The 26000-nt window shown below is 36.4% G+C and overlaps 1 protein-coding gene across 1 annotated transcript; it reads left to right on the forward strand.

The window, feature by feature from the left end:
* MTIF2 (mitochondrial translational initiation factor 2) lies at positions 1 to 26000 on the forward strand. Its single transcript, XM_065891161.1, has 15 exons — positions 1 to 54; positions 458 to 547; positions 1943 to 2168; positions 2530 to 2641; positions 8580 to 8751; positions 9216 to 9376; positions 10299 to 10475; positions 12415 to 12554; positions 18556 to 18680; positions 19945 to 20149; positions 20507 to 20759; positions 21421 to 21561; positions 23177 to 23341; positions 25091 to 25231; positions 25781 to 26000. Exons 3-15 carry the CDS (start codon positions 1950 to 1952, stop codon positions 25951 to 25953), a joined length of 2184 nt encoding a protein of 727 aa, XP_065747233.1. The 5' UTR covers positions 1 to 54; positions 458 to 547; positions 1943 to 1949; the 3' UTR covers positions 25954 to 26000.

The raw sequence follows: 26000 nt of genomic DNA on the forward strand, positions 1-26000 counted from the left end.
GGTCCGGAAGGTGATCTTTGACCTGCGTCAGAATTCCGGCGCCCTGGTCCGTACGTAGGAGCTAAGTGAGTGGGGTCTCTTAGCCGTGTCGTCCCGGGTGGCGTGTATTGTTTGGCCTAAAGTGTTAGCGGCACAGATGACAAGCATTGCGCCTTAGGGAGGCTTTCCATTACGCACTTAATCCATGCGTGATTGTTACTTTCGGCATAACGAAAGCGCTATCCAACCAGAAGCGGCCGGCTGCTTGCTCTCCCCGCGCGCCGCGGCAGGTGTCCTCCACGCCCCGACCTCCCCTGTGCCCAAGGCTTTTTGGGCTCGGGTTCCAGGCGAAGCCACCCTAGATCCGACATTCTACCGTGACTTCTTTTTACCTTTCAGATAACTCCCAAGGCTTCTAGCTGTTTCATTCAGACGTTTTCACCAGCAAAACTACATTCTTTCCAACATCCTTTTTCAGGTTCCATGATAAGAATATACTAGCGGCGAAAGAACACCGAATTGGGAGTCAGAAAGCCTGGGTTCTAGTCCTGACTGTCATTAACTAGCGGTATGACATTGGAGAAGGCTTTTTGACCTCTCTGGACTCCATTTTCCTTTTCTTTAAAATGAGGGGCTCGGAATAAGTAGTAAGTAAGGTTCCTTTCAGTTTTGGTATTTGGTTTATTGACCGCCAATGTGTTTTTCGAATCCCTGCGTCAGTGAAATAGTTGTGCTTTGGTTAATCTCCGTGTAGGACTTTTCCTCCCATTATGTTAATCTGTGTCCTTGTTAAATCTGGTTTTAGAGTCATTAAAAAAAATTTTTTTTTCCCTAAGGAATTCTGTGCTTCCTGAGCACCCTTTACTTCTTAGTTCAGGGAAATGTACCTAAATAAGATTCTTTAAATGTGCCATTCTTGAGGTGTTTAAGAATCATTATATTGGAACATTTTAAAGACAGTGGACCCCAAAGGAAGGGACTCTTGCTTATTAAACTTTGAATCAACAACCTCAGATGCAGTGCCTGGAAGATGGTACTCTTGAAACGTCTGCTGAGGAGAAAACTAGTACTTATGTTATTTTAGTTGCTCCTTCCCTTAAACACTGAAAAGCAAAGCTGTAGAATTCAGTGTTGTGATCAGAAGAAATAGAAGACTCAAGGAGGAAAAGACTATACTACTGAGTTCTGAGCTACACTGTTGAGGTCTGTTGTGGTTTTCTCTCAGTAAACTCTTCTTTTGTCCCAAGAGTAATATTCAAAAGGCATTATTCAATAGGTATATATTGGCATTATTCATTAGATATTTATTGGGTGCCTTCTTCCCACTCTAAAGCATCTTTTTTCGGGGGGGGGTTGGGAAGAGGGGAAAATGTTAGGGTTGAAAGACAGTTCCAAGTAGAAGGAGCATATGCAAAGTTTCAAAGATCAGATGACAGCCGTTGGAGATTACAGGTGAGACAGAATAACAAAAATTTGGGAGATAGGAGTGAGGGAACTATAAGAGCGTAAGAGATGGAGTGAGAGATTAACAGAAGGCAGATAATGAGTCCTTATATAGCATGTTTTGAAGTTGTACATTAAACTAGGGATAATCTCCCCCCATCCTCCCGAAGAATGTTTGGCAGAGAGTTGATCAGTGCAAATTTGCATTTAAAAAAAAATGACTGTAGTTGTGATTTGGTTAGTTGATGTTTCAGGAGTGAAAAAAGAACCCTTATAAGTTTGTTATTGTATTTCAATGTTATTATGGTAGGAACATTAACAATAGTTCTAGTTAATATCTAGAGAGTACTTAGTACGGAATTCCATCTCTCTGGACTGTGAGCTCTTTCAGGGTGAGAACCCAGTTTTACTCATTGTTGTAACTCTAGCACAGTGTTTTGTGTGTAGTAGATATCCAATTAATATTTACTAACTTGATTTCAATATTAACCAAAATAGTATTTGAAAACTTTTTTCCTAGGAGAAACATGAACCAGAAGATACTTAAGTTGGAGAACTTGCTACGATTTCACACTATTTGTAGGCAGCTGCACAGCCTGTATCAAAGAAGAATGTTGGCACAGTGGAGGCACGTGTTTTCATCTGCTTACCTGGTGTGGACAGCTCAGCTGTACCCCCAGCCCTGGCAGACACATGCGCTCATCAGGACCGCTTTATCTCAACATAGGCTTCTGGTGACAAAGAAGGTAGTTCTAGATTTCTCTGAGTTTCTCTATTATTTGGTCTGAGATAAAAGTGCCTAGAGCCTTGAGTAGAAATCCATTTTGAGTATTTTTGAAATCTTTATGCCTTAATGCTACATTCCAGGCACTAAATCTTTGTGAGGAAGGGAGGTTCTAGTTAGCTGTTTAGTAATGTTGATTAATTTGCTTATTTATATCAGTGTATAACAGTGAATTAAGGAATCAGGATTTTAAATTTTAGTCTAAGGTTTAACAATTTATGGGAGTGTTGGTAGAAATAGGAGCCCTGACTGTGGTAGATACTCCAGAATAAATCTCAGAGTTTTTTCTTCCTTCTTTTTTATGTGTTCTGAATATTTAATAGGAAAAAAAATCACAGAAATCTCAGTTATCTTCAACAAAATCTAAAAAGGAGGTGGAGGTATGGATTGGAATGACTGTTGAGGAGCTGGCCAGAGCAATGGAAAAAGACATAGGTGAGCCAGATAATTTTATAAGGAAAAATATGGAAACGTGGAATACCTGGTATTTTTTTTGCAGTGAGATTAAGGCATTCAAGGATGAAAATTAGACTAGTGGTTTAAAAAGATGTTAAGTAATTCCAATATTTTTCACTTTAGATGACAAATCCTGATTAGTTTCTTGGCTCTTTGCCAAATCTAGTTCTCTAAGATTTTGCTTTTAATAAAAGTGGAAAAGATTTTTTTAATTTGAACTAACCTTTCTTGCTCAGAAATCTCGTGGACTATTAGAATAAGTCCAAAGAATGCTTTTGGACTGAGGGACTGTATTTATACTCATTTACTTTCCTTTTGTTTCTCTATAATTCTCTAATTGCACTCATTTTGACAATTTCTGTAGTGTAGTGCCAGCAGAAAAATATTTGTAGTAATAACTACAACATTTTTTTTTTCCTTAATAAATTTATTTATTTATTTTTGGCTGAGTCGGGTGTTTGTTGCTGCTCGTGGGCTTTCTCTAGTTGCAGCGAGTGGGGGCTGCTCTTCATTGCGGTGCGTGGGCTTCTCATTGCGGTGGCTTCTCTTGTTGCGGAGCACGGGTGCTAGGCACACGGGCTTCAGTAGTTGTGGCACGCGGGCTCAGAAGTTGTGGCTTGCGGGCTCTAAAGCACGGGCTCAGTAGTTGTGGCGCATGGGCTTAGTTGCTCTGCGGCATGTGGGATCTTCCTGGACCAGGGATCGAACCCGTGTCCCCTGCATTGGCAGGCGGATTCTTATCCACTGCACCACCAGGGAAGTCCATAACTACAACTTTTCATAATACCATTTTTATTAGAAATGTAATAAAAATTGTAATTGGCCCACTGTATCCAAGGGTTCTGCATCCGTGGATTCTACCAACCGTGAATCAGAAATATTAAAAAAAAGGAAAAAAAAATCCAGAAAGTTCCAGAAAGCAAAACTTGAATTTGTCATGCATCAGCGACTGTTTCTATAACATTACATTGTATTAGTTATTGTAAGTAGTCTAAAGATGATTTAAAATATATGGGTGGATGTGTGTAGGTTATATGCAAATACTGTGCCATTTTATATAAGGGACTTATATATAAAGTCCATGTATTTTGGTATTCAGGGGATGTCCTGGAACCATGCCCCTGCAGATACTGAGGGACTACTGTATTTATTACCAATTTAGGATTGTTGGAACAAAATTTTCATTTCGTTTTCATTATAAACTGACATTAAAATTTAGTAAACAAGAAATAGCTTATTATTGTAGCAAAATAAAGTAACAAGTGAAGCAGACTTGGCAAAAAATTACTACTAATAACATATTTATTGAGCTGTTACTATATACCAATACTTTATATGTATTAACTCATATAATTCTCACAATTCTCTAGAAGCAGGTATGATTATTATCCCCATTTATAGATTGAGAAACCAAGGCATAGAGAGGATAAATAATTGCCCAGGATTTCACAGCTACTATGTGGTGGAGCCAGGATTTTGAACCCAGGGAGTATGGCTCCAGAGCAGATGCTCTTATTCACAGACCAAATTTTCTCTCAGGAATTGTTATTTTGTAAATCACAGCAGAGCTAGAGTTTTAATGTGTATCCTGCCTGAAAGTGTTACTACTATTTGTGACAGTACATCCTCACAAAGAATAGAAAATTAGCACTCTATCTTGTGTTTTTTTTTAAACTTTGCATTGGATTATGTAATCATTTTATAACTAGAAAACTTTAAGAGAACAAATGGACATGGCCATGTCATTCAGAATTTTTCCAAGGAAAACTGTATTGATATGATTTTATAAATGATATTGATAACAGACTTGATTTTTAGAACTTTTTATTATTGGCATTTTTCATATATATATGAAAGCAGAAGGAATGGAATGATAAGCATAATGTTTGCATGAGCCAGTGATAACAATTATTAATATATCATTTAATCCATGAGTACTTACATAAGTACTAAGTGATAGTTCTTTTTTTTTTTAAACATTAACATACACACACATAACCATAATTCCTTTGTATCACCAAATAAATAGAATAATTAAAATACAGGTTTACTCCTGTGGGTCAGTGCTCTAAATCCAAAACTGATTTGCTATGATTTAAATAAAAGTTATCTATTTGAAACTTATTTAATATTATAATCATACCTCTTTTGAATTTAAGATAGTTTTCATATGGTGAATATTTTTAACTGCTATATTAGCAATGTACATACATCCTAACCCCCCTGCCCCGGCTCAGTTAAAATAACTTGATGTGGGAATTCCCTGGCGGTCCAGTGGTCAGGACTCTGCGCTTTCACTGCCAGGGGTGTGGGTTCAATCCCTGGTGGGGGAACTAAGATCCTGCAAGCTGTGCAGTGCAGCCAAAAAAGAAAATTGATGTAATATTTCTGGTTAAAATGCTTTGGGTACTTTTCTACATGTAAATATTTAAGTCTTGGATAAAGATAAAGTAATATGTTGATACTATATGCATTTAATGTAGAGGGAAAAAGATTATCCCTATGTATAACTACCTCTCAAAAGTTTAGGATAACATATTGGAAAACTATAGTTACTGGATTATTAAGGATTTTTAGCATTATTAGAAACAGAATTGTACTCATTATAATTTTTACGTTTAGAGTTTTATTGTTTTCTGAGAGCATATCCATATAGGAAATTTATGTTGTAGCATTCTTTTTTTAATTTTTATTTTATATTAGAGTATAATTGATCTACAATGCTGTGTTAGTTTCAGATGTACAGCATAGTGATTCAGTTATACATATATCCATTCTTTTCCACATTCTTTTCCCATATAGGTTATTACAGAATATTGAGTAGTTTCCTGTGCTATACATTAGGCCCTTGTTGATTATCTATTTTATATATAGTAGTGTGTATATGTTAATCCCATACTCCTAGTTTATTTATGTTTTATTATTTTTATTTTTTTTAAGTTAATTTTTATTGAAGCATAGTTGCTTTATAATGCTGTGTTAGTTTCTACTGTACAGCAAAATGAATCAGCTATACATATACATTTATCCCCTCTTATTTGGATTTCCTTCCCATTTAGGTCACCACAGTGCCTTAAGTAGATTTCCCTGTGCTATAGAGTATGTTCTCATTAGTTGTCTATTTTATACATAGTATCAGTAGTGCCATACTCCTAATTTAAAAGGTGTTTTCTTGGGGAAAAATGTGGTAGGGAAATACACAAGAAAGCATTTCTTGGCATTATTATGGAGTAGGATCAGTGAGGTGCTGAGGCTGGCTTGTACCAGTTTGTGAGCCTATTGCTAAATTATAAGGAATTATGTGAGCTGGTGTAAACACAACCATTTAAAAAATTAAGTCATAAATGGAGGTAAATAAATACTCATTAATATTTTCACTTCTTAATTATTTTACTGCATTTTACTGTTAATCTATGATCTTGTTATTTACGTTTATTGTACCGATGTGGTGGAAATACTATTTAATAGTGTGCTGCTTCACATCTCTTTTCATCTCTGTTCAGTGACTTCATATTGGTGGCTTGAAGTCAGACATGGTGGGGGACAGCAGCCCCCAACCTTTTTGGCACCAGGGACTGGTTTTGTGGAAGACAATTTTTCCACTGATGGGGGGTGAGGTTGGGGGGATGATGGTTTCAGGATGATTCAAGCGCATTTATTGTGCACTTTGTTTCTATTATTATTACACTGTAATATATAATGAAATAATTATACAGCTCACCATAATGCAGAATCAGTGGGAGTCCTGAGCTTGTTTTCACTTGCCACTCACTGATAGGGTTTTTTTTTTTTTTTGCGGTACGCGGACCTCTCACTGTTGTGGCCTCGCCCGTTGTGGAGCACAGGCTCCGGATGCGCAGGCTCAGTGGCCATGGCTCACGGGCCCAGCCACCCCGCGGCATGTGGGATCTTCCCGGACCGGGGCACGAACCCGTGTCCCCTGCATCGGCAGGCAGACTCTCAACCACCGCGCCACCGGGGAAGCCCCACTGATAGGGTTTTGAATTGAGTCTGCAAGCAGTTGGTTTATTATGGTCTCTGTGTAGTCAAACCTCTCTGCTAATGATTATCTGTATTTGCAGCTGCTCCCCAGCGCTAGCATCACTGCCTCAGCTCCACCTCAGACCATCAGGCATCAGATTCTCATAAGGAGCCTGCAGCCTAGATCCCTTGCATGTGCAGTGTACAGTAGGGTTCGTGCTCCTATGAGAATCTAATGCCACCGCTCGTCTGACAGGAGGCGCAGCTCAGGTGGTAATGCGAGCATGGGGAGCGGCTGTAAATATAAATAAAGCTTTGCTCACTCCCCAGCCGCTCACTTCCTGCTGTGCGTCCTGGTTCCTAACAGGGGGTTGGGCACCCCTGGTGGCGGGTATTTGTACCATGGAAATTGGGAAGTGCTATAAATCAGGACTTTTTTTTAGGAGCCTCAGAGTAAACATTTACCAGCACACTACTGAATAGGAAGTTCTTTTAGTGTAATATTCTGCGTGTTTGAAGATGCCTTTCTTTTATATCTGTCTCTCAAAATATATATTTATAGGGTAATTGAAAGTCTGGAAGCATAAAACTAGTTATTTCATTATCACCACTGATACTTTATTTATTACCCACAGGAAAATATGACTGGAATTAAAGCACATTAAATAAAATGAAAACAACAAGTAATTATTTTTCCTATGTTTTGCTACTTTTTGGACATCCTAAATAGATACATAAATAGTGTGTACATGTATTCTGTGATACTGTATGTGTGTGTGTGCATATATTTATGTATATACATATGTAAATATAGTCAATCCTTATTATTTGGGGATTCTGAATTGGCGAATTCCCTAAAATGTATTTGTAGCCCCAGAATTGATACTTGAAATGCTTTTGTAGTCATTCCTGGACATGCACAGAGCGGTGAAAAATTTGAGTTGCCTGACCTGATCACGCATTACTAGCTGAGGTTCAAACAAGGCCACACTCTGCCTTCTCTCCTCTCATACTGTAAACAAGTGTCATTTTTGTGGTTTATTTAGTGCCATGTTTTTCTCATTTTTGTGCTTTTTTTTGGTGATTTTGCTGTTTAAAATGGCCCCTCAGCATGGTGCTGAAGTGCTGTTTAGTGTTACTGACTACAAGAAGGCTGTAATGTGCCTTACAGAGAAAATACATGTGTTAGATAAGCTTTATTGAGGCATTAGTTATAGTATAGTGCTGTTGACTGTGAGTATAACGTTAATGAATCAACAACATATATTGAATAAGATGTCTTTAAACAAAAACACATAAAACAAGATATAGCTGATGAAAATGTTGTGACCGGAGGCTGAAGGAACGTAACCCTGTATTTCCCTTCAGAGCAATGATTCAGTATTTGCTAATTCACTGTTCCCAGTGAGTTTATAGAACATAATTACCTTGAATAATGAGAATCGACATGCAATTTAATGTTTTATTAATTGCTCAGGTAGTTCATAAGGTACATGGTAAATATTCAAATATTTATGAATATGCAGAAATATCAATTAATATAAATGTATCATATTTTTTTTCCTTTTTTTTTTTTGATGTGGACCATTTTTAAAGTCTTTATTGGATTTGTTACAATATTGCTTCTGTTTTATGTTTTGGTTTTTTGGCCTTGAGGCATGTGGGATTTTAACTCCCCGACCAGGAATCGAACCCGCACTCCCTGCATTGGTAGGCAAAGTATTAACCACTGGGCCGCCAGGGAACTCCCTGTATCATATTTTAAAGATTATTTTCTTTTCAACTTTTTTGTGATTTGTTAACATTAGAGAAACGGATAGCTTATATAGTTATTCCTCTCATTGAGTGTATTGTTTATATAGACGTTTATCAATAGAGGTCACCTTCTGGAACATTTAATTCGTGATCCTAAAAGGTTTTATCTTGTTTCACCCAGATTGTGTATATGAATCTTTATTGAACACTGCTGTTGACATAGATTCACTAGAAGCACACTCACATTTAGATGAAGTCTGGATCAAAGAAGTGATAAAGAAGTCAGGGATGAAGTTAAAATGGAGCAAATTAAAACAGGACAAAGTCAGAGAAAATAAAGATGCTGTAAAAAGGTAAAACTTAACTGTATAAATTGGGAGAAGGAGACCACATTGTTTTATTCACACTTTTTAATGGAAAAATTTGCCTTAAAATTCCTTTTGCAATTAAAATGATGTGTGAGTATAGGTTAAACTTTTCTTCAAAGTGCTTAAAGTATCAAAAAGTATATTCAGGTTATTATAAAACTCTAAGAGTTATTTTTCGTAGTTTGCTGAGTGTATATATTGATCCTGAATTTTAAAATTTTTTTCAGTTTTGCTCACTGTTACGAAGATGCCTACAGTAGGTGGGCAGTCATTATTATTTTATCATAAGTCATTGTATGTATAGAAGAGGAAAATAGTTATGTCTAATCAAAGCTAAATGTTGGGTTTTATTGTTAATGGTAGTTCACAGAGATAACTGCAGATCAGTTCACTGGCTATAAAGTGTTTCTGATATTTAAGAAATGAAACTCCTTTGCTGTTAATTGTAGGCCCCAGGCAGATCCAGCTTTATTAATACCAAGGTCCCCAGTTGTTACTATAATGGGCCATGTTGATCATGGAAAAACGACGTTACTTGACAAACTGCGAAAAACTCAAGTGGCAGCAATGGAAGCTGGAGGCATCACTCAGCACATTGGTGCCTTTCTTGGTATGAACACAGATCACCTTACAATGTACTTGGGAACCCCACATATTATTTTCTTAAAATAGTGTCACCGTATGAAATATATGAATTTAAAGTAAAAGATAGGCTAAAGCCTAAAGCCATTGGTTTGATGAAATGTAGAGCTGGTGGTTAATAAAGGTTATTTTGTACAGTGTATAAGAAGAAAGTTATACCTTTTGTATTCTAGCTCATTCTTAGTTTGATTTAATGAGCCTATGCTCATTGTCATTGTCAATTGTCAATGCTAGGTTGTCATAATGTTACCACTCATAATTGAGTAACAGCTGTCATTTGCTGAACACCTAGCATGTGCCCAGAACTGTTCTGAGCACCTTATATGCTTTATCTTTTTTTATCTTCGCAACATCGTGAGGTAGGTATTAATATTCCTACATACATATAAGGAGGCTGAGGCTTGTTTAGGTTGAGTTACTTGCTCAAAGTACACAGCTAGTAAAGTGGCAAAGCCAGCATTTAAACCCAAGGCTGTTGAACTCAAATCCTGGAGCTTCTGACTGTGTACTAAATTGCCTCTGTTGCTCAAGACAGTTGTGCAGCTGGTGTTTGCTAATGCAGGAGTGGCTGCCTAGACAGCTATCAGTCTGGTTTTTTCTCCAGAATATATTCCAGTTGGTACATTTATGAAAATAGTTATATTCTAGAAATAGGTTGAGTTTTAGTTTGAAATTATTACATGAAAAGAAAACCCTAAAGGTCTCACTGGTATGTTATCACTTTTCATTGTGGAGTGATGATCCAAATGCATTGTTCTGATTAAGATTAATGGAAAGAATAAAATTATTTTGAAGAATTATTGATTGTGTTGATAAGGTCATGTATATTCCTTTGTATTAAGGAAGTATATATTTGAGTGCTCAGAGTTCTTGGATTTCTGTTTCCACAGTTTCTCTGCCTTCTGGGGAAAAGATAACCTTTCTTGATACTCCAGGACATGCTGCTTTCTCAGCAATGAGAGCCAGAGGTGCTCAGGTCACTGACATTATCATATTGGTTGTAGCTGCAGATGATGGAGTGATGAAACAAACTGTAGAATCCATTCAGCATGCCAAAGATGCTCAAGGTACTGTGTGGCTGACTTACATGTATCAGGAAGGAAGTTGCTTTCTTTTTTTTAAAGGATCTACTACAAAATCACTGTTTTTACATGTCGCTCATTTAATCTTCCTGGCAATCCCAGGATTATTATACCTGTTCTACAGGTAAGGTGCAAAGAAAGTTGAATTGTTTTCCCAAAGACATTAACTACTTAGAAGAGTATAGCAGGATTCAACTTGGGACTTGTGACCACAAGTATATTCCTTCCTCTACTGTTTACTTACTTGGCATGGTGTGATAATTTAACAGTCTCAAATGACTTTTTAAAAAACATTTTAACGTTTAATAGCTATAAAAGTAAGCCTAGAATAATGAACCCCTATGTACCCATCACCTCAATTCATTAGGAGTTACAAAGTGGTGATATTCTAATTGTTATTCCTTATTCATTTATTATCTGGAATTCTTCTCTAAAAGAGGCTTTTCCCTCATCTGCTTTAAATAAGTTCTTATTTGGTCAAAGGTATAAAATCGAAACTTTTGGAAAATACTTGGCTATATTCTCCCTTATTTCTCCATTTAAAAATTGTAATAATAGGGAATTCCCTGGCAGTCCAGTGGTTAGGACTGCACACTTTCACTGCCAAGGGCATGAATTCAATCCCTGGTTGGGGAACTAAGATGTTGCAAGCCACGTGGCGTGGCCAAGAAAAAAAAATTATAATAAACACCACACACATACTTTGTACATTCATTCTTATTGTGATATGACCCTACACCCACTGAGAAAATACTGTTGTCTTGAGAAAATGTACCTGAAGGAATGCATCATATTCCCCTAGGTTTGTTGGCAAGAAAAAAAAGAAAGGGTTGACAATCATTGATCTAGTCCAGTGTTTTTTTCATCTCACAACATGAAAACTAAGACCCAGAGGGTGTCAGGAACTTCCCCATGTTAATTTGCAACATGCCTGCATTTGGAATCTAGTCTTCTAGCTTGTGTTCCTCTCTTTATTTTTTAATTCCTCAAAACTACCTTTGTGGAATGGGCTATGTTCTTAATGATCCTAGGGAATATAATAAAAATAAGAGTGGTAAATCTGTCAGGGACCCTGTAACAAAGCAGTTGGTTGAGATACGATAAATTCCTTACATCATGCTTTCTGTACCTGTTCTCTTGGTGCCTGTTAAGTTCCAGCTGATCGATATAGAATGTACTTTTTCATAATAATAGGCTGTGGATTGCATAGCTCTTTCGTGTCTATTTTCAATTTCTATTCCTTTGATACCTGAGAAAATTGCAGAGTTGGTGAAACTCAATCAGAGAATTATCTCCTAGAATTTTGTGTGAGTTCTCTAATGAAAGGGTATGTTTAGTAATGACAAGTAGATTATAAGATTATTTGGTTCATTCATTAAGTAAACATTTATTGAGAATCTACTTTGTGTCAGTCACTCAGCTAAGTGTGTATGAAGAAAGAATTGCTGTAAATCCTAAAAGAAAGTTTACAATAATGGTACTTAGTTTCACCCCAGGGTGAGATGTTGGGTTTTAACAGGGAACTCCTGGAAAGAAGAGGCAAATGGTCTAGTGGTATTAGAATTAGAATCTTCTCTTGATTTTTTTTTTTCTGGAGATTATCTCTAGTGTAGTTGCTGATCTTGCTTTCAGATTTAAGGATAGTCCTTTCTCTACCCTAAGTACTGTTGTGTGTTTTTGTTTTTTAATAATCATAATTGCATATTCTTAATACAGAATCTTATAATTGCAGTTTTGACATCTCTCACCTGGAATCCTTCATGTGTATAAAGCAGAGTAGGTGGGTGTAAAGTGGGTCTTTTTAGGTCTTTTGTTAGATAAATACATCCGCTGGGTCAAGAGAAAGCCAGAAAACGTTGGCATCTTTCATTGTGAATACCTGAAGTGTCGTCATTTGCACTCTTCTTAACTCTGTCTCTTTCAGTTCCTATTGTCCTTGCCATAAACAAATGTGACAAAGCTGAGGCTGATCCTGAGAAAGTGAAAAAAGAACTGCTAGCTTATGATGTGGTATGTGAGGATTATGGAGGTGACGTTCAAGCAGTGCATGTTTCTGCACTCACGGTAAGTGCGGGCACCTCAGAGACAGTGTACTCAGATGGGAGTGCTACACATCATGCACATAGTGCCTTATACCTAGAGAACATTTTGACATCCATAATTTCTGTTGTTGTTTTAAAAATTCTCTGAGAACTAGGCAAAGCTGGTATCATTATCCTAGTTTGGCAGATTAGAAATTAGGCTCAGAAAGATTAGTCATCAATCCAGAGGGGTCAGGTTTACCTATGCTTTTCTTACTACGAGGTACTTAGAATGAGGAGAGTAAGTGGTGAATGATGTGGGGATAGGATAATAGTAGGATAAAGACTTTTAAGCAGAAACGAAATTCAGTTGGTAATAAAAAGTGCTTGTTTTTAAAGTGAAAAACTATACAATAGGTCTTAGGGCATTTAAGAGAAATTTAAACAAATAAAACTTTTTACTAATACAGTGTTGAAATATTTGGGTTCAGTTTGTTATTGATTGACTCAGTGTTTCTGTGAACTAAACTGCTATAAGTTTTATAATGTTATTTATGATGAATTCCATTTTCTTTTAAATTACCAATTATTCTCTTCTGGATAAAATACACCAAGGAAGCTCAGTACCTGCTTTGTGATAGCATTTTCCAGTTCTCTTGTCCTATACAGGTTGCTGCTAAGTAAAAATTTCCTTTTTTTGTCCATTCTTACCATATTCCATGGTTTACTCGTAATATGGACTCTTTTTCTTCTGATCATTCGATGAAGAAATTGTACTTTATTTGGCCACCTTCCTCCAATTAAGTCTCATTTTATCTTTACTTTTCCTAAATTTGTTACCTCCAAGATGATTAGAAGTTATGCCTCTGTTAATAGTAAAATTTTGCCTCTTTTTCTCTGAAACTCATAAAATGCCACCTTACTTGTCTTCTTCCTACTATACCTTGATTGTTACTATGATGTGAAAACCAGATGGCAAGATTAGAACATTTGAAGACATGACCACCTTTTCTGCCCAGATATTAGATGAGTAGATAGATAGATGTAAAGCTGATTAGGCAAATTTGGAGGCATGGCAAAGATGAATCCTGGGAATGGAGGTAAGAGAGTGGCAGGGAAGTAAGATGAGGCTTTCTTTTCTGATGAAGAATAGAGGACTCTTCATGCAAAGAAACAACCCCAGCTCTGCTTTTCAGAGCAGCATTTTGTAAATTGGAATAAATACTAGGAATAAGTAGATGGGTAAGAAAAGTGTTTAGTTAGTTTTGTTACAGTTGTTTCTGTTGCTTTATATTGTAACAATTGTGAGCAAGCTCTTAGCTGACATGGAGAATGGAAAAATCCCTTGTCCATCAGTTCCAGTTCCATCACCCGTTAATCAGCTGCATGATCTTGGAGACTTAGAAAGCATAGTAGACATAGATCATTAAAGGTGAAAGAATCACCTAATCTAGCTCCTTCATTTTACAGTTGAGGAAAGGTGATCCAGGAGGTGAACTGATTTTCCAAGGTTGTACAGCTGGGTAGTTGCAGAGTATAGGTTATAGTTTGGGTCTAGTCAGTGTTTTTTCTCCTTATTTGTTTAATAAGAGTAAGTAGTGTTTGATTTACTTATTTTACAGGATTCTTGAGTGGATCAGATGAAATCAGTGAAAGCTTGTCCAATTGGATAGAACTTCAATTGTAATGTAGCACTGTAAAGAAAGTGAGAGGAAGAAAACACAATTGTAGAGACAGATGGAGGACAGAGGGTGGAAGAAGCATGTGTTTATAAAAGGGTATTAACAGGGCTTCCCTGGTGGCGCAGTGGTTGAGAGTCTGCCTGCTGATGCAGGGGACGCGGGTTCGTGCCCCGGTCCGGGAAGATCCCACATGCCGCGGAGCGGCTGGGCCCCTGAGCCGTGGCCGCTGAGCCTGCACGTCCGGAGCCTGTGCTCCGCAACGGGAGAGGCCACAACAGTGAGAGGCCCGTGTACCACAAAAAAATAAAAAAAGGGTATTAACGAACTCTAGTAGATATTCTTAAAAATAGATAGATAGATAGATAATATATATATTATATATATAATATCTATCTATATATGTATGGCCACTTTTCGTTGCAAGATCAGTCCCTGGGTCAGATTTTCTTGCTTATCTCTTCTTCCCTCCCTCCCTTCCTCCCTCTCTTCCTTCTTTCCTTCTGTCAAATAGGGTAATTCATGTTTTGGGGTTTTTTTTAAACATCTTTATTAGAGTTTAATTGCTTTACAATGGTGTGTTAGTTTCTGCTTTATAACAAAATGAATCAGCTATACATATATCCCCATATCTCCTCCCTCTTGCATCTCCCTCCCACCCTCCCTATCCCACCCCTCTAGGTGGTCACAAAGCACCGAGCTGATCTCCCTGTACTATGCGGCAGCTTCCCACTAGCTATCAGTTTTACATTTGGTAGTGTATATAAGTCCATGCCACTCTTACTTTGTCCCAGCTTACCCTTCCCCCTCCCCGTATCCTCAAGTCCGTTCTCTACGTCTGCATCTTTATTCCTGTCCTGCCCCTAGGTTCTTCATAACCATTTTTTCTTTCTTTTTTTAGATTCCATATATATGTGTTAGCATATGGTATTTGTTTTTCTCTTTCTGACTTACTTCACTCTGTATGACAGACTCTAGGTCCATCCACCTCACTACAAATAACTCAGTTTCGTTTCCTTTTATGGCTGAGTAATATTCCATTGTGTAACTGTGCCACATCTTCTTCATCTGTTCATCTGTCTGTGGACACTTAGGTTGCTTCCATATCCTGGCTATTGTAAATACAGGTGCAGTGAACATTGTGGGACATGACTCTTTGAACAATGGTTTTCTCAGGGTATATGCCCAGTAGTGGGATTGCTGGGTCATATGGTAGTTCTACTTTTAGTTTTTTAAGGAACCTCCATACTGTTCTCCATAGTGGCTGTATCAATTTACGTTCCCACCAACAGTGCAAGAGGGTTCCCTTTTCTCCACACCCTCTCCAGCATTTATTCTTGTACATTTTTTGATGATGGCCATTCTGACTGGTGTGAGGAGATACCTCATTGTAGTTTTGACTTCTGTTTCTCTAATGATTAATGATGTTGAGCATTCTTTCATGTGTTTGTTGGCAATATGTATATCTTCTTGGAGAAATGTCTATTTAGGTCTTCTGCCCATTTTTGGATTGGGTTGTTTGTTTATTTGATACTGAGCTGCATGAACTGCTTGTAAATTTTGGAGATTAATCCTTTGTCAGTTGCTTCATTTGCAAATATTTTCTCCCATTATGAGGGTTGTCTTTTCATCTTGTTTATGGTTTCCTTAGCTGTGCAAAAGCTTTTAAGTTTCATTAGGTCCCATTTGTTTATTTGTGTTTTTATTTCCATTTCTCTAGGAGGTGAGTCAAAAAGGATCTTGCTGTGATTTATGTCATAGAGTGTTCTGCCTATGTTTTCCTCTAAGAGTTGTATAGTGTCTGGCATTACATTTAGGTCTTTAATCCATTTAGAGTTTATTTTTGTGTATGGTGTTAGGGAGTGATCTAATTTCATTCTTTTACATGTAGCTGTCCAGTTTCCCCAGTACTACTTATTGAAGAGGCTGTCTTTTCTCCATTGTATATTCTTGCCTCCTTTATCAATAATAAGGTGACCATTTGTGCGTGGGTTTATCTCTGGGCTTTCTATCCTGTTCCATTGATCTGTATTTATGTTTTTGTGCCAATACCATACTGTCTTGATTACTGTAGCTTTGTAGTATAGTCTGAAGTCTGGGAGCCTGATACCTCCAGCTCCATTTTTCTTTCTCAAGATTGCTTTGGCTATTCAGGGTCTTTTGTGTTTCCATACAAATTGTGAAATTTTTTGTTCTAGTTCTATGAAAAATGCCATTGGTAGTTTGATAGGTATTGCATTGAATCTGTAGATTGCTTTGGGTAGTAGAGTCATTTTCACAATGTTGATTCTTCCAATCCAAGAACATGGTATATCTCTCCATCTGTTTGTATCATCTTTAATTTCTTTCATCAGTGTCTTATATTTTTCTGCATACAGGTTTTTTATCTCCTTAAGTAGGCTTATTCCTAGCTATATTATTCTTTTTGTTTCAGTGGTAAATAGTAGTGTTTCCTTAATTTTTCTTTCAGATTTTTCATCATTAGTGTATAGGAACTCAAGAAATTTCTGTGCATTAATTTTGTATCCTGCTACTTTACCAAATTCATTGATTACCTCTAGTAGTTTTCTGGTAGAGTCTTTAGGATTCTCTGTGTGTAGTATCATGTCATCTGCAAACAGTGACAGCTTTACTTCTTCTTTTCCGATTTGGATTTCTTTTATTTCTTTTTCTTCTCCGATTGCTGTGGCTAAAACTTCCAAAACTATGTTGAATAATGGCAGTGAGACTGGGCAGCCTTGTCTTGTTCCTGATCTTAGTGGAAATGCTTTCAGTTTTTTACCATTGAGAAAGGTGTTGGCTGTGGGTTTGTCACATATGGCCTTTATTATGTTGAGGTAAGTTCCCTTTATGCCTACCCTCTGGAAGGTTTTTTATCATAAATGGGTGTTGAATTTTGTCAAAAGCTTTTTCTGCATCTATTGAGTTGATCATATGGTTTTTCTTCTTCAGTTTGTTAATATGGTGTATCACATTGATTGATTTGCGTATATTGAAGAATCCTTGCATTCCTGGGATAAACCCCACTTGATCATGGTGTATGATCCTTTAAATGTGCTGTTGGATTCTGTTGGCTAGTATTTTGTTGAGGATTTTTGCATCTATGTTCATCAGTGATATTGGCCTGTAGTTTTCTTTCTTTGTAACATCTTTGTCTGGTTTTGGTATCAGGGTGATGGTGGCCTCGTAGAATGAGTTTGGGAGTGTTCCTCCCTCTGCTATATTTTGGAAGAGTTTGAGAAGGATAGGAGTTAGTTCATCTCTAAATGTTTGATAGAATTCGCCTGTGAAGCCATATGATCCTGAGCTTTTGTTTGTTGGAAGATTTTTAATCACAGTCTCAATTTCAGTGCCTGTGATTGGTCTGTTTATATTTTCTATTTCTTCCTGGTTCAGTCTTGGAAAGTTGCGCTTTTCTAAGAATTTGTCCATTTCTTCTGGTTGTCCATTTTATTGGCATATAGTTGCTTATAGTAATCTCTCATGATCCTTTGTATTTCTGCAGTGTTAGTTGTTACTTCTGCTTTTTCATTTCTAATTCTATTGATTTGAGTCTTCTCCCTTTTTTTTTTGTTTTTGCGGTACGCGGGCCTCTCACTCTCGTGGCCTCTCCTGTTGCGGAGCACAGGCTCCGGACACGCGGCTCAGCGGCCATGGCTCACAGGCCCAGCTGCTCCATGGCATGTGGGATCTTAGCGGACTGGTGCACGAACCCGTGTCCCCTGCATCGGCAGGCGGACTCTCAACCACTGTGCCACCAGGGAAGCCCTCTCCCTTTTTTTCTTGATGAGTCTGGCTAATGGTTTATCAATTTTGTTTATCTTCTCAAAAAACCAGCTTTTAGTTTAATTGATCTTTGCTATTTTTTCCTTCATTTCTTTTTCATTTATTTCTGATCTTTATGGTTTCTTTCCTTCTGCTAACTTTGGGGGTTTTTTGTTCTTCTTTCTCTAGTTGCTTTAGGTGTAAGGTTAGGTTGTTTATTTGAGATGTTTCTTGTGTCTTGAGGTAAGATTGTATTGCTATAAACTTCTCTCTTAGAACTGCTTTGCTGCATCCCATAGGTTTTGGTTTGTCGTGTTTTCATTGTTATTTGTTTCTAGGTATTTTTTTATTTCCTCTTTGATTTCTTCAGTGATCTCTTGGTTATTAAGTAGTGTATCGTTTAGCCTCCATGTGTCTGTATGTTTTACAGATTTTTTTCCTGTAATTGATATCTAGTCTCGTAGTGTTGTGTAATTCATGTTTTTAATGCATAAAGAGAAAAGTGTAACTGTCGAGGATTATTTGGCTTTCTGATACTGGTATTTACATTTACAGATATTATTTATTAATGTATATTAACAGGTTTTTTTGTTATTAAAGGGCGATAACATGATGGCTTTGGCAGAGGCAACAATTGCTCTTGCAGAAATGTTAGAATTGAAAGCAGACCCTACTGGTCCAGTTGAAGGAACAGTAATAGAATCTTTCACAGACAAAGGAAGAGGGTAGGTCTGTTAAAATGGTTGCTTTCTAATAATGTTATTTCATTGTTTTTGTGACTTGATTATATAACAGTATCTTATGTTTATTGCACATTATTGTTAGTCCCTGAACAATATTTTCAAAGCATTTGTTTTAAAAAATATGGATTTCCCTGGCAGTCCAGTGGTTAAGACTCCACGCTTCCACTGCAGGGGGCACGGGTTCGATGCCTGGTTGGGGAAGTTCTGCATGCCGCTGCGGTGCAGCCAAAAAATATATATATTTTTAAAATAAAAATAAAAAGTATTTTATTGCACTGGCACACAGAACACAAACATGCAGTTATCAGTAGATCTTAGCAAATATGTGTATACATTTAGTAGTCATATTTAGGTGACTTAGTAGTTCACTTTGCTTGATATATTGCTAAAGCCTTATAGACTAACATAACTTGGAATAAAATGGCAATTGTTGCATTTCAGGGTTTCTAAATTCTTTATGTTCTTACCCATTAATATATAGTAAGATTGTTGGAATAGTGTTTTCTTTAATTTCCCTCCCTGTTAGCGAAAGAGGTCTTTTCACTGCTTAACAAATTATAGAAAGGAGATTAGGATTCTGTCAGAACACTTAGCTGTCTGCACCCTTCACTACCATAACCTTACAAGAAATGTTTTTTGTTTTCTTTTTTTTAATTGTAAAAATTGCATAATATTAAATTTACCATCTTAACCATTTTGAAACGTACAGTCTAGTGGCATTAAGTATATTCATATTGTTGTGCAACAGATCTCTAGAACTTTTTCATCTTGCAAAACAAACTCTATACCCATGAAGCACTAATTTCCCCGCCCTCCTCCACCCAGCCTTTGGCAGCTATCTTTCAGTAGTTGTTTCCATGATTTTGACTACTTTAGATACTTCCTATGAGTGGAATCATATAATATTGTCCTTTTTGACTGGCTTATTTCATTTAGCATATGTTCGTCCAGGAGGTTCATCCGTATTCTAGCATGTGACAGGATATTCTTTTTTTAAGGTTTTATAATATTCCATTTTACATATATACTGCATGTTCTTTATCCATTCTTCCATTGATGGACATTTAGCCTGTAATTTTGAAGAAATGTCTTTATAGTATGAAAAACTGAGAAGTTGAGAAGTGGTGGAATTAACCCTGTGTGTTCAAATTATATATTTTTAATCTCATAAAGATATCTTTACTGAGAAAGTGCCATTACACCATGATTATGGCATTAAGAATATATACTTTTATTTTCATATTAGTCCTGTTACTACAGCTATAATTCAAAGAGGAACTTTGAGAAAAGGCTCCATTCTGGTTGCTGGAAAGAGTTGGGCAAAAGTACGCTTAATGTTTGATGAAAATGACAAAGTAATCAATGAGGCCTGTCCCAGCATGCCAGTGGGAATTATAGGCTGGAGAGACTTCCCTTCTGCAGGAGATGAAATTCTTGAAGTAGAATCTGAGGTATATCAAGCTTAATTCCTCTACAGTAGATATGATATAATGATTTAAAATATCAATCTATAATGTTATACCAAATAAGTAATAAATAATTCAGTACTGTAACAGGCTGTGAGGGGGGGCCAGTGATGTCATTTTAGAGTTTGGCTGTAAAATTTGGCTTTTAAAATTTGAGATAAGATTTTTAAATAATTTCAAATTTACACAAAGCCTCCATATAAAAGTTTTGTAAGTTTCTTAAAACTTTAAAATTAGTGGTTTCATATATGAGCTAGGCTGATTTCATAGTGGAGGAAAAAACCAGCAGTTACTGGTTTCTATTTAGTTAAATAATTCCCTTTTTTTTTTTCCCCTATAAAGCCAAGGGCACGTGAAGTTGTTCACTGGAGGAAGTATGAGCAAGAACAGGAGAAAAATAAAGAGGATCTGGAATTAATAGAAGAAAAGCGAAAGGAACACCAAGAAGCACATCGGAAAGCCCGCGAGAAGTATGGCACTTTGCACTGGAAGGCAAGGTCATTTATAAAGTACAAAATAAAAAAACAGCAGCAGCCCTTAAAGCCAAAAGAAAAAGCAGGAGGAGATTCAAATGTACTTCCCATAATTATTAAAGGTGACTTTTAAAAGATTTTACTTTACATCTCATTTTAGGAATATATGTATTTCGTCATTCTCACAATTAATTTGGGCCATTAAATTTAAGCCAAAATGATTTCAGTATTTTGGGGGGGAATTTTAAAAAATTGAGATATACTTGACATGTAACATTATATTAGTTTCATAATGATTCAGTATTTGCATATATGGTGAAATGATCACCATAATAAGTCTAGTTAACATCTGTCACCATCCTTAGTTATAAAATTTGTTTTTCTTGTGATGAGCACTTTTAATATCTACTCTCTTAGCAACTTTCAAATATGCAGTGCAGTGTTATTAACTATAGTCACCATGCTGCATATTATATTCCCATGACATATTTACTTTATAACTGGAAGTTTGTACCTTTTGACCCTCTTCACCCTTTTTGCCCACCCCCTCACTGGGGGAGATTTCCTTAGTAAACATTTATCTAGTGGATTTTGTTGTAAATGTACATTTGGTTCTTTATACTTTATTCAGTTAAGTAGATATTTATAATGCTAAACCTAAAGAAAAGTGGATTTTGTGGTAAATGCTATTCCTTTTATTGCTTTAAATAGATTATTGTCATTTTTGTGTCTGTTAATTTCTAACTCCTATCACCAGTAATTTTAAACTTTTGCTGCATTTAGGTGATGTTGACGGTTCCGTAGAGGCCATTTTGAACATTATGGATACCTATGATGCTTCACATGAGTGTGAACTAGAGTTAGTACATTCTGGTGTGGGTGATATTAGTGAAAATGATGTTAACCTTGCAGAAACATTTCATGGTGAGGATTCCATTTCCTGTTTGTTTAACTGTGTTCCCTAGAGCATACTCTGAACCATTTGTCTTTTCTTGCTGGGCTAGTCACACCTGACATTTTACCCCCATCGGTATCCCCCTTCCTGTTGCAGTTCAGTCTCAGCTAGTGATTGAGAGCAAATGGGATGTGCAGTATTGCAGCCACAGCTCCACTGTGGCTGTCATTGTTGTACTGAAACTTTGGGGAACTATTTCAAGCCCCAGTAGTATTTCTTGAATGTACCATTACTGCCTCCTCACCACTTCCAGGTTCCCCCCCAACCCAGAATTGGTTCTCTCTCTCTTTCATTTAGACTTTTTGAATGCTCTTTAATCTGCAATCAGCCTACTCAGTACTTTCCTTCATCTTTTACTTTTGGTTGCCTATTTTTGTTTACTTATAATTTTACGACTTATATTTTTCTTAAATCAAAAGCTCTTTTTAGCTTTATATGCCTTGAAGACAAGGGGACTGTTTGTGAGTCAAACTTACGATACACGGAAAGGGGACTCATGACTGCATGACTGTCGCTTTAAATAGGTTTAACATCTAGGCAAAGCACCAGTGTTATTGAGTGATTAATGAATCATTTAGGAAGGGGGTACTTCATGACCTAACTTGATTTGAATTAGATGCTACCTTTACTACTGAAAAGATGTTTTCAATAATGTTGGTTATTTCAAAGTATTTTATGGGCACTGACTTTTCTATTAATGCAGATAGTATGATGCATTGAATGATTTCTTAATGATAATAAGACTTTCAAGGTGGTTCTGTTTTTCTCCTGATTAAGCCATTTGCATAAATTTTTTTTCACACCCCCAAGGTATTTGCAGTTAAATACATTATTTGTTCTTTGGTAAAATGGTCAGCTCCGTGGAACTTCTTTCATTTCTTAAACAACTCTTGAACTTTACCAATTAAGTAACTACAGTTGACACTTGAACAACACGGGTTTGAACTGCGGGTCCACTTATACATGGATTTTTTCAATAGTAAATATTACAGTGTACTACAAGATCCGAGGTTGGTTAACTCCTTGGATGTGGAGGAACCGCATTTATATGGAGGGCCAACCATAAATTATGCTCGGATTTTCAACTACACGGAGGATTGGTGCCCCTAACACCTGTGTTGCTCAAGGGTCATCTGTATTTTTTTAATATCTTTTGGCCAGCTGAATATCTAAGAGCAAACAACAAAAGTTGTAGACTATAAGATTATAATTAATAACAGAATTGGTATTAAAATAATGTAGTGTTTCAGTTCTAATCATTTTTTTCTTATTTCTCTGGTATGAAAGCTTCGTTTAGCATATTGCCTTGCACATAATGGTCATTTAAAATAATGTTCCTTAAATGATTGGATTTAAAAATCATAAAGAAATCTTCCTTGTTTAATAAGCCACAATAGAATTTATAAAATCCTTTCATTAATTTAAAAAAATTAACTAGTTTTCATGAGAAAAAATTATAGAATTTACCTCTCCTACTCACTTTTAATTTACATAGAAGCAAAAAATTTAGATTTGTGTTTTTGCTTGGAAGACAAACTGTTTAATGCAATATTTGTGCTACTTTATTGTATTTATGCTTTCCAGGTGTTATATACGGCTTCAATGTGAATGCAGGCAATGTTATCCAGCAGTCGGCTGCAAAAAAAGGAGTAAAAATTAAACTTCACAAAATCATTTACCGTCTTATTGAAGATTTGCAGGAGGAACTGAGCAGTAGATTGCCCTGCATTGTGGAAGAGCACACAATAGGTGAGTGTTCACTGAATGTTTAAACATTCGTATCTAACCTGCTGTAAATAACACTTGAAAGCAAAGTTTAAGGGAAATATATTTTGCTGTTTAAATATGTTCACTGTTCCAACACATATCCTGTGTTCTAGAAAAAAATGACTACTATAGATAAAGGTTCAGTGTAACTTCGTATGAATTATAAACACCTGCCCTCTGCAAGGTGTTGTGCTTTTGGCTGTGAGGATACAAAGGCAAATAAGGCAGTAAGAACTTGCCCTCTAGTTAGACATAAACCACTAATTGTACTGCAGAGTAGACTGGGATGGGAGGCATAAACATTATTAACAGTGTTGTGGGAGAAGCCATTGATTTTGTCCAGCAGCTGGCAAAGAAATCCACCATGAGAAGAAAATTTACATTTAAATATTAAACATTTAAAAATATTTTTTTCTAACATATCCCTTGGCCAGTTTAACGGCTAAATGTATTTCAGATGGACTGAATCAGTTTATCTCTTCTTTTTCCTCCCCACATCTGGATATTTTTGGTTAATTTTTAATTTTGATGATAGTTTTATATTTCCAGAAAAATTACTGGAAAAGTATAAGCAAATCCCTCCCAGTTCACCAGTTGTTTACATTTTGCCCCATTTGCTTTAGTCCTCCCCCTTCAAACACACACACACACACACACACACACACACACACTTTTTTTTTCTGGGCCATTTGATAGTAAATTTGAGATATTGTGTTCATTTGCCCGTAAATATTTGCATTTCCTAAACACAAGGATGTTCTCGTATAAAACTGCAGAACAAGTATCAAACTCAGGAAATTGAACATTAATACTCTTATCTAAGTCACAGTCCATGTTCCAATTTTGTTCATTGTCCCTATATAATGTACTTTATAAATATATATTTTTCCCTCTGTCCAGGATCACAGATTAGGTTCTTCAGTCTTTTGACCTTGACATTTTTGAAGTGTATATAGGCCAGTGATTTTGTTGAATGTACTTTAATTTGGATTTGTCTGTTTCCTCATGATGAGACTCAGTATTTGCATTTTTGGTCCACAGTACAGATTTATTTTAGCCTTTTCTGACCTACTTAACATGATCACACAGAGATTTGTATGTTCTTGTGCTAAGAGCAATTTGGAAAACTGAGTCATATGAGGGTTTCCAGGGGTAAGTGAGCACCAAATAACACTAATTCTGGAAAACTGGTACATTATAGTGTGTGGTACCGTGACATTATTGGAATTTGTTTTAAATTTCAGTCAGTAAAAAAAAATTAAGCTGACTCACAGAATTAGTACTCTTAAGTGTATATAAATTACCCATGGTGAGATTAAAAATAAATTAGGCAACAACGGATGGTCCATTCAAGAAAATATATTGAGGGACAACTGAAAATTAGGTTTTCATGGAGCAGACAGGAATTATACTAATCTTATCAACTGATAGCATCTTCTATTGCATTTTGTTCATCCAAAAAAGGGAACATTTCATTTATTTTTCATTCTTTTGGTAAGCACATGTAGTTTTGTTGATTTTCTTTTCCAAGAATACCCAAGGATTTTCATGTTTTTATTTCTAATATTGGCCAGGAAAATAAAGTTGGTTGAGTTAGAGAAAATTAGGACTTTCTTGCACGAGTTTGTAATTTTTCTCACACCTTTAACTGTTACTCTGCCAAATGTCAGAAATTATATATTTCTCAGAATTTTTGTTTTCTGTATACTTAATGTTCTCTTCTTCCTAAAGGTGAGGCTTCTATACTAGCTACCTTCTCTATAACAGAAGGGAAGAAAAAAGTTCCTGTGGCCGGCTGCAGAGTCCAAAAGGGACAATTAGAAAAACAAAAAAAATTTAAATTAATACGTAATGGACATGTTATTTGGAAGGGTAAGCAACATAAAACTGTTTCTATAATATCATATCCAGTCACCAAAACCTGATGATCCTGGGTAACTGAAATCTTTCACTCCCATAATCCTAGTTCAGGCCACTTCTTGCTAACTCATATCTGGCCTCCAGTCCTAATGACTCTCCCAGGATTGTTAGTCCCCAAATCTTTCTAAGGTTCTAAAAATTGGCCCCAAACTACCTTTCCAGCCATGTCTCTCCTACACTCGGATCCACATCATTATATTTTCATCCTTTCTTAAGCTTGTGCCTGCATCGTCTTCATCGTCCCGAGTATAACCCCCATCCCCTGTAAAGTGTTAACCTTGAAAAGGGAGACAGTACTTTTCGCTACAAATCACATCTTGTTTATAGCAAACTTCATTTTTCTTTGGTTTCCCTGGTATTTCGTCCCATCTTTTAACGAGACAGGACTGTAAAATCTGTAAGAATTTCAGTGTAATTTTCCTTTTAACACCAGACTACAACTGCACTTGTTGGGTACTTATTTGAGTTATATGAACCATAAGTTTTTTTCTCTTTTTTAAGGCTCATTAATCTCACTGAAACACCATAAAGATGATATTTCAGTCATCAAAACTGGAATGGATTGTGGTCTTAGTTTGGATGAAGAAAAGATAGAATTTAAAGTGGGAGATGATATTGTCTGTTACGAAGAAAAGGAAGTTCTAGCCAAGACTTCTTGGGACCCAGGATTTTAAAATTATGTTAAAAATGTAAATGATTAAATGTTTTGCTTTATTACAGA

This window comes from Phocoena phocoena, chromosome 14, assembly GCF_963924675.1.
Source record: "Phocoena phocoena chromosome 14, mPhoPho1.1, whole genome shotgun sequence".
NCBI classification, from domain to species: Eukaryota; Metazoa; Chordata; class Mammalia; order Artiodactyla; family Phocoenidae; genus Phocoena; species Phocoena phocoena.

Bases quoted from the DNA above. Each gene is read 5' to 3' on its own strand.
- MTIF2 (XM_065891161.1), top strand. From the start codon at position 1,950: ATGAACCAGAAGATACTTAAGTTGGAGAACTTGCTACGATTTCACACT. The intron at 2,642-8,579 runs GTGAGCCAGATA...TGTTTCACCCAG, and splicing joins AGCAATGGAAAAAGACATAG to ATTGTGTATATGAATCTTTA. The intron at 8,752-9,215 runs GTAAAACTTAAC...TGTTAATTGTAG, and splicing joins AATAAAGATGCTGTAAAAAG to GCCCCAGGCAGATCCAGCTT.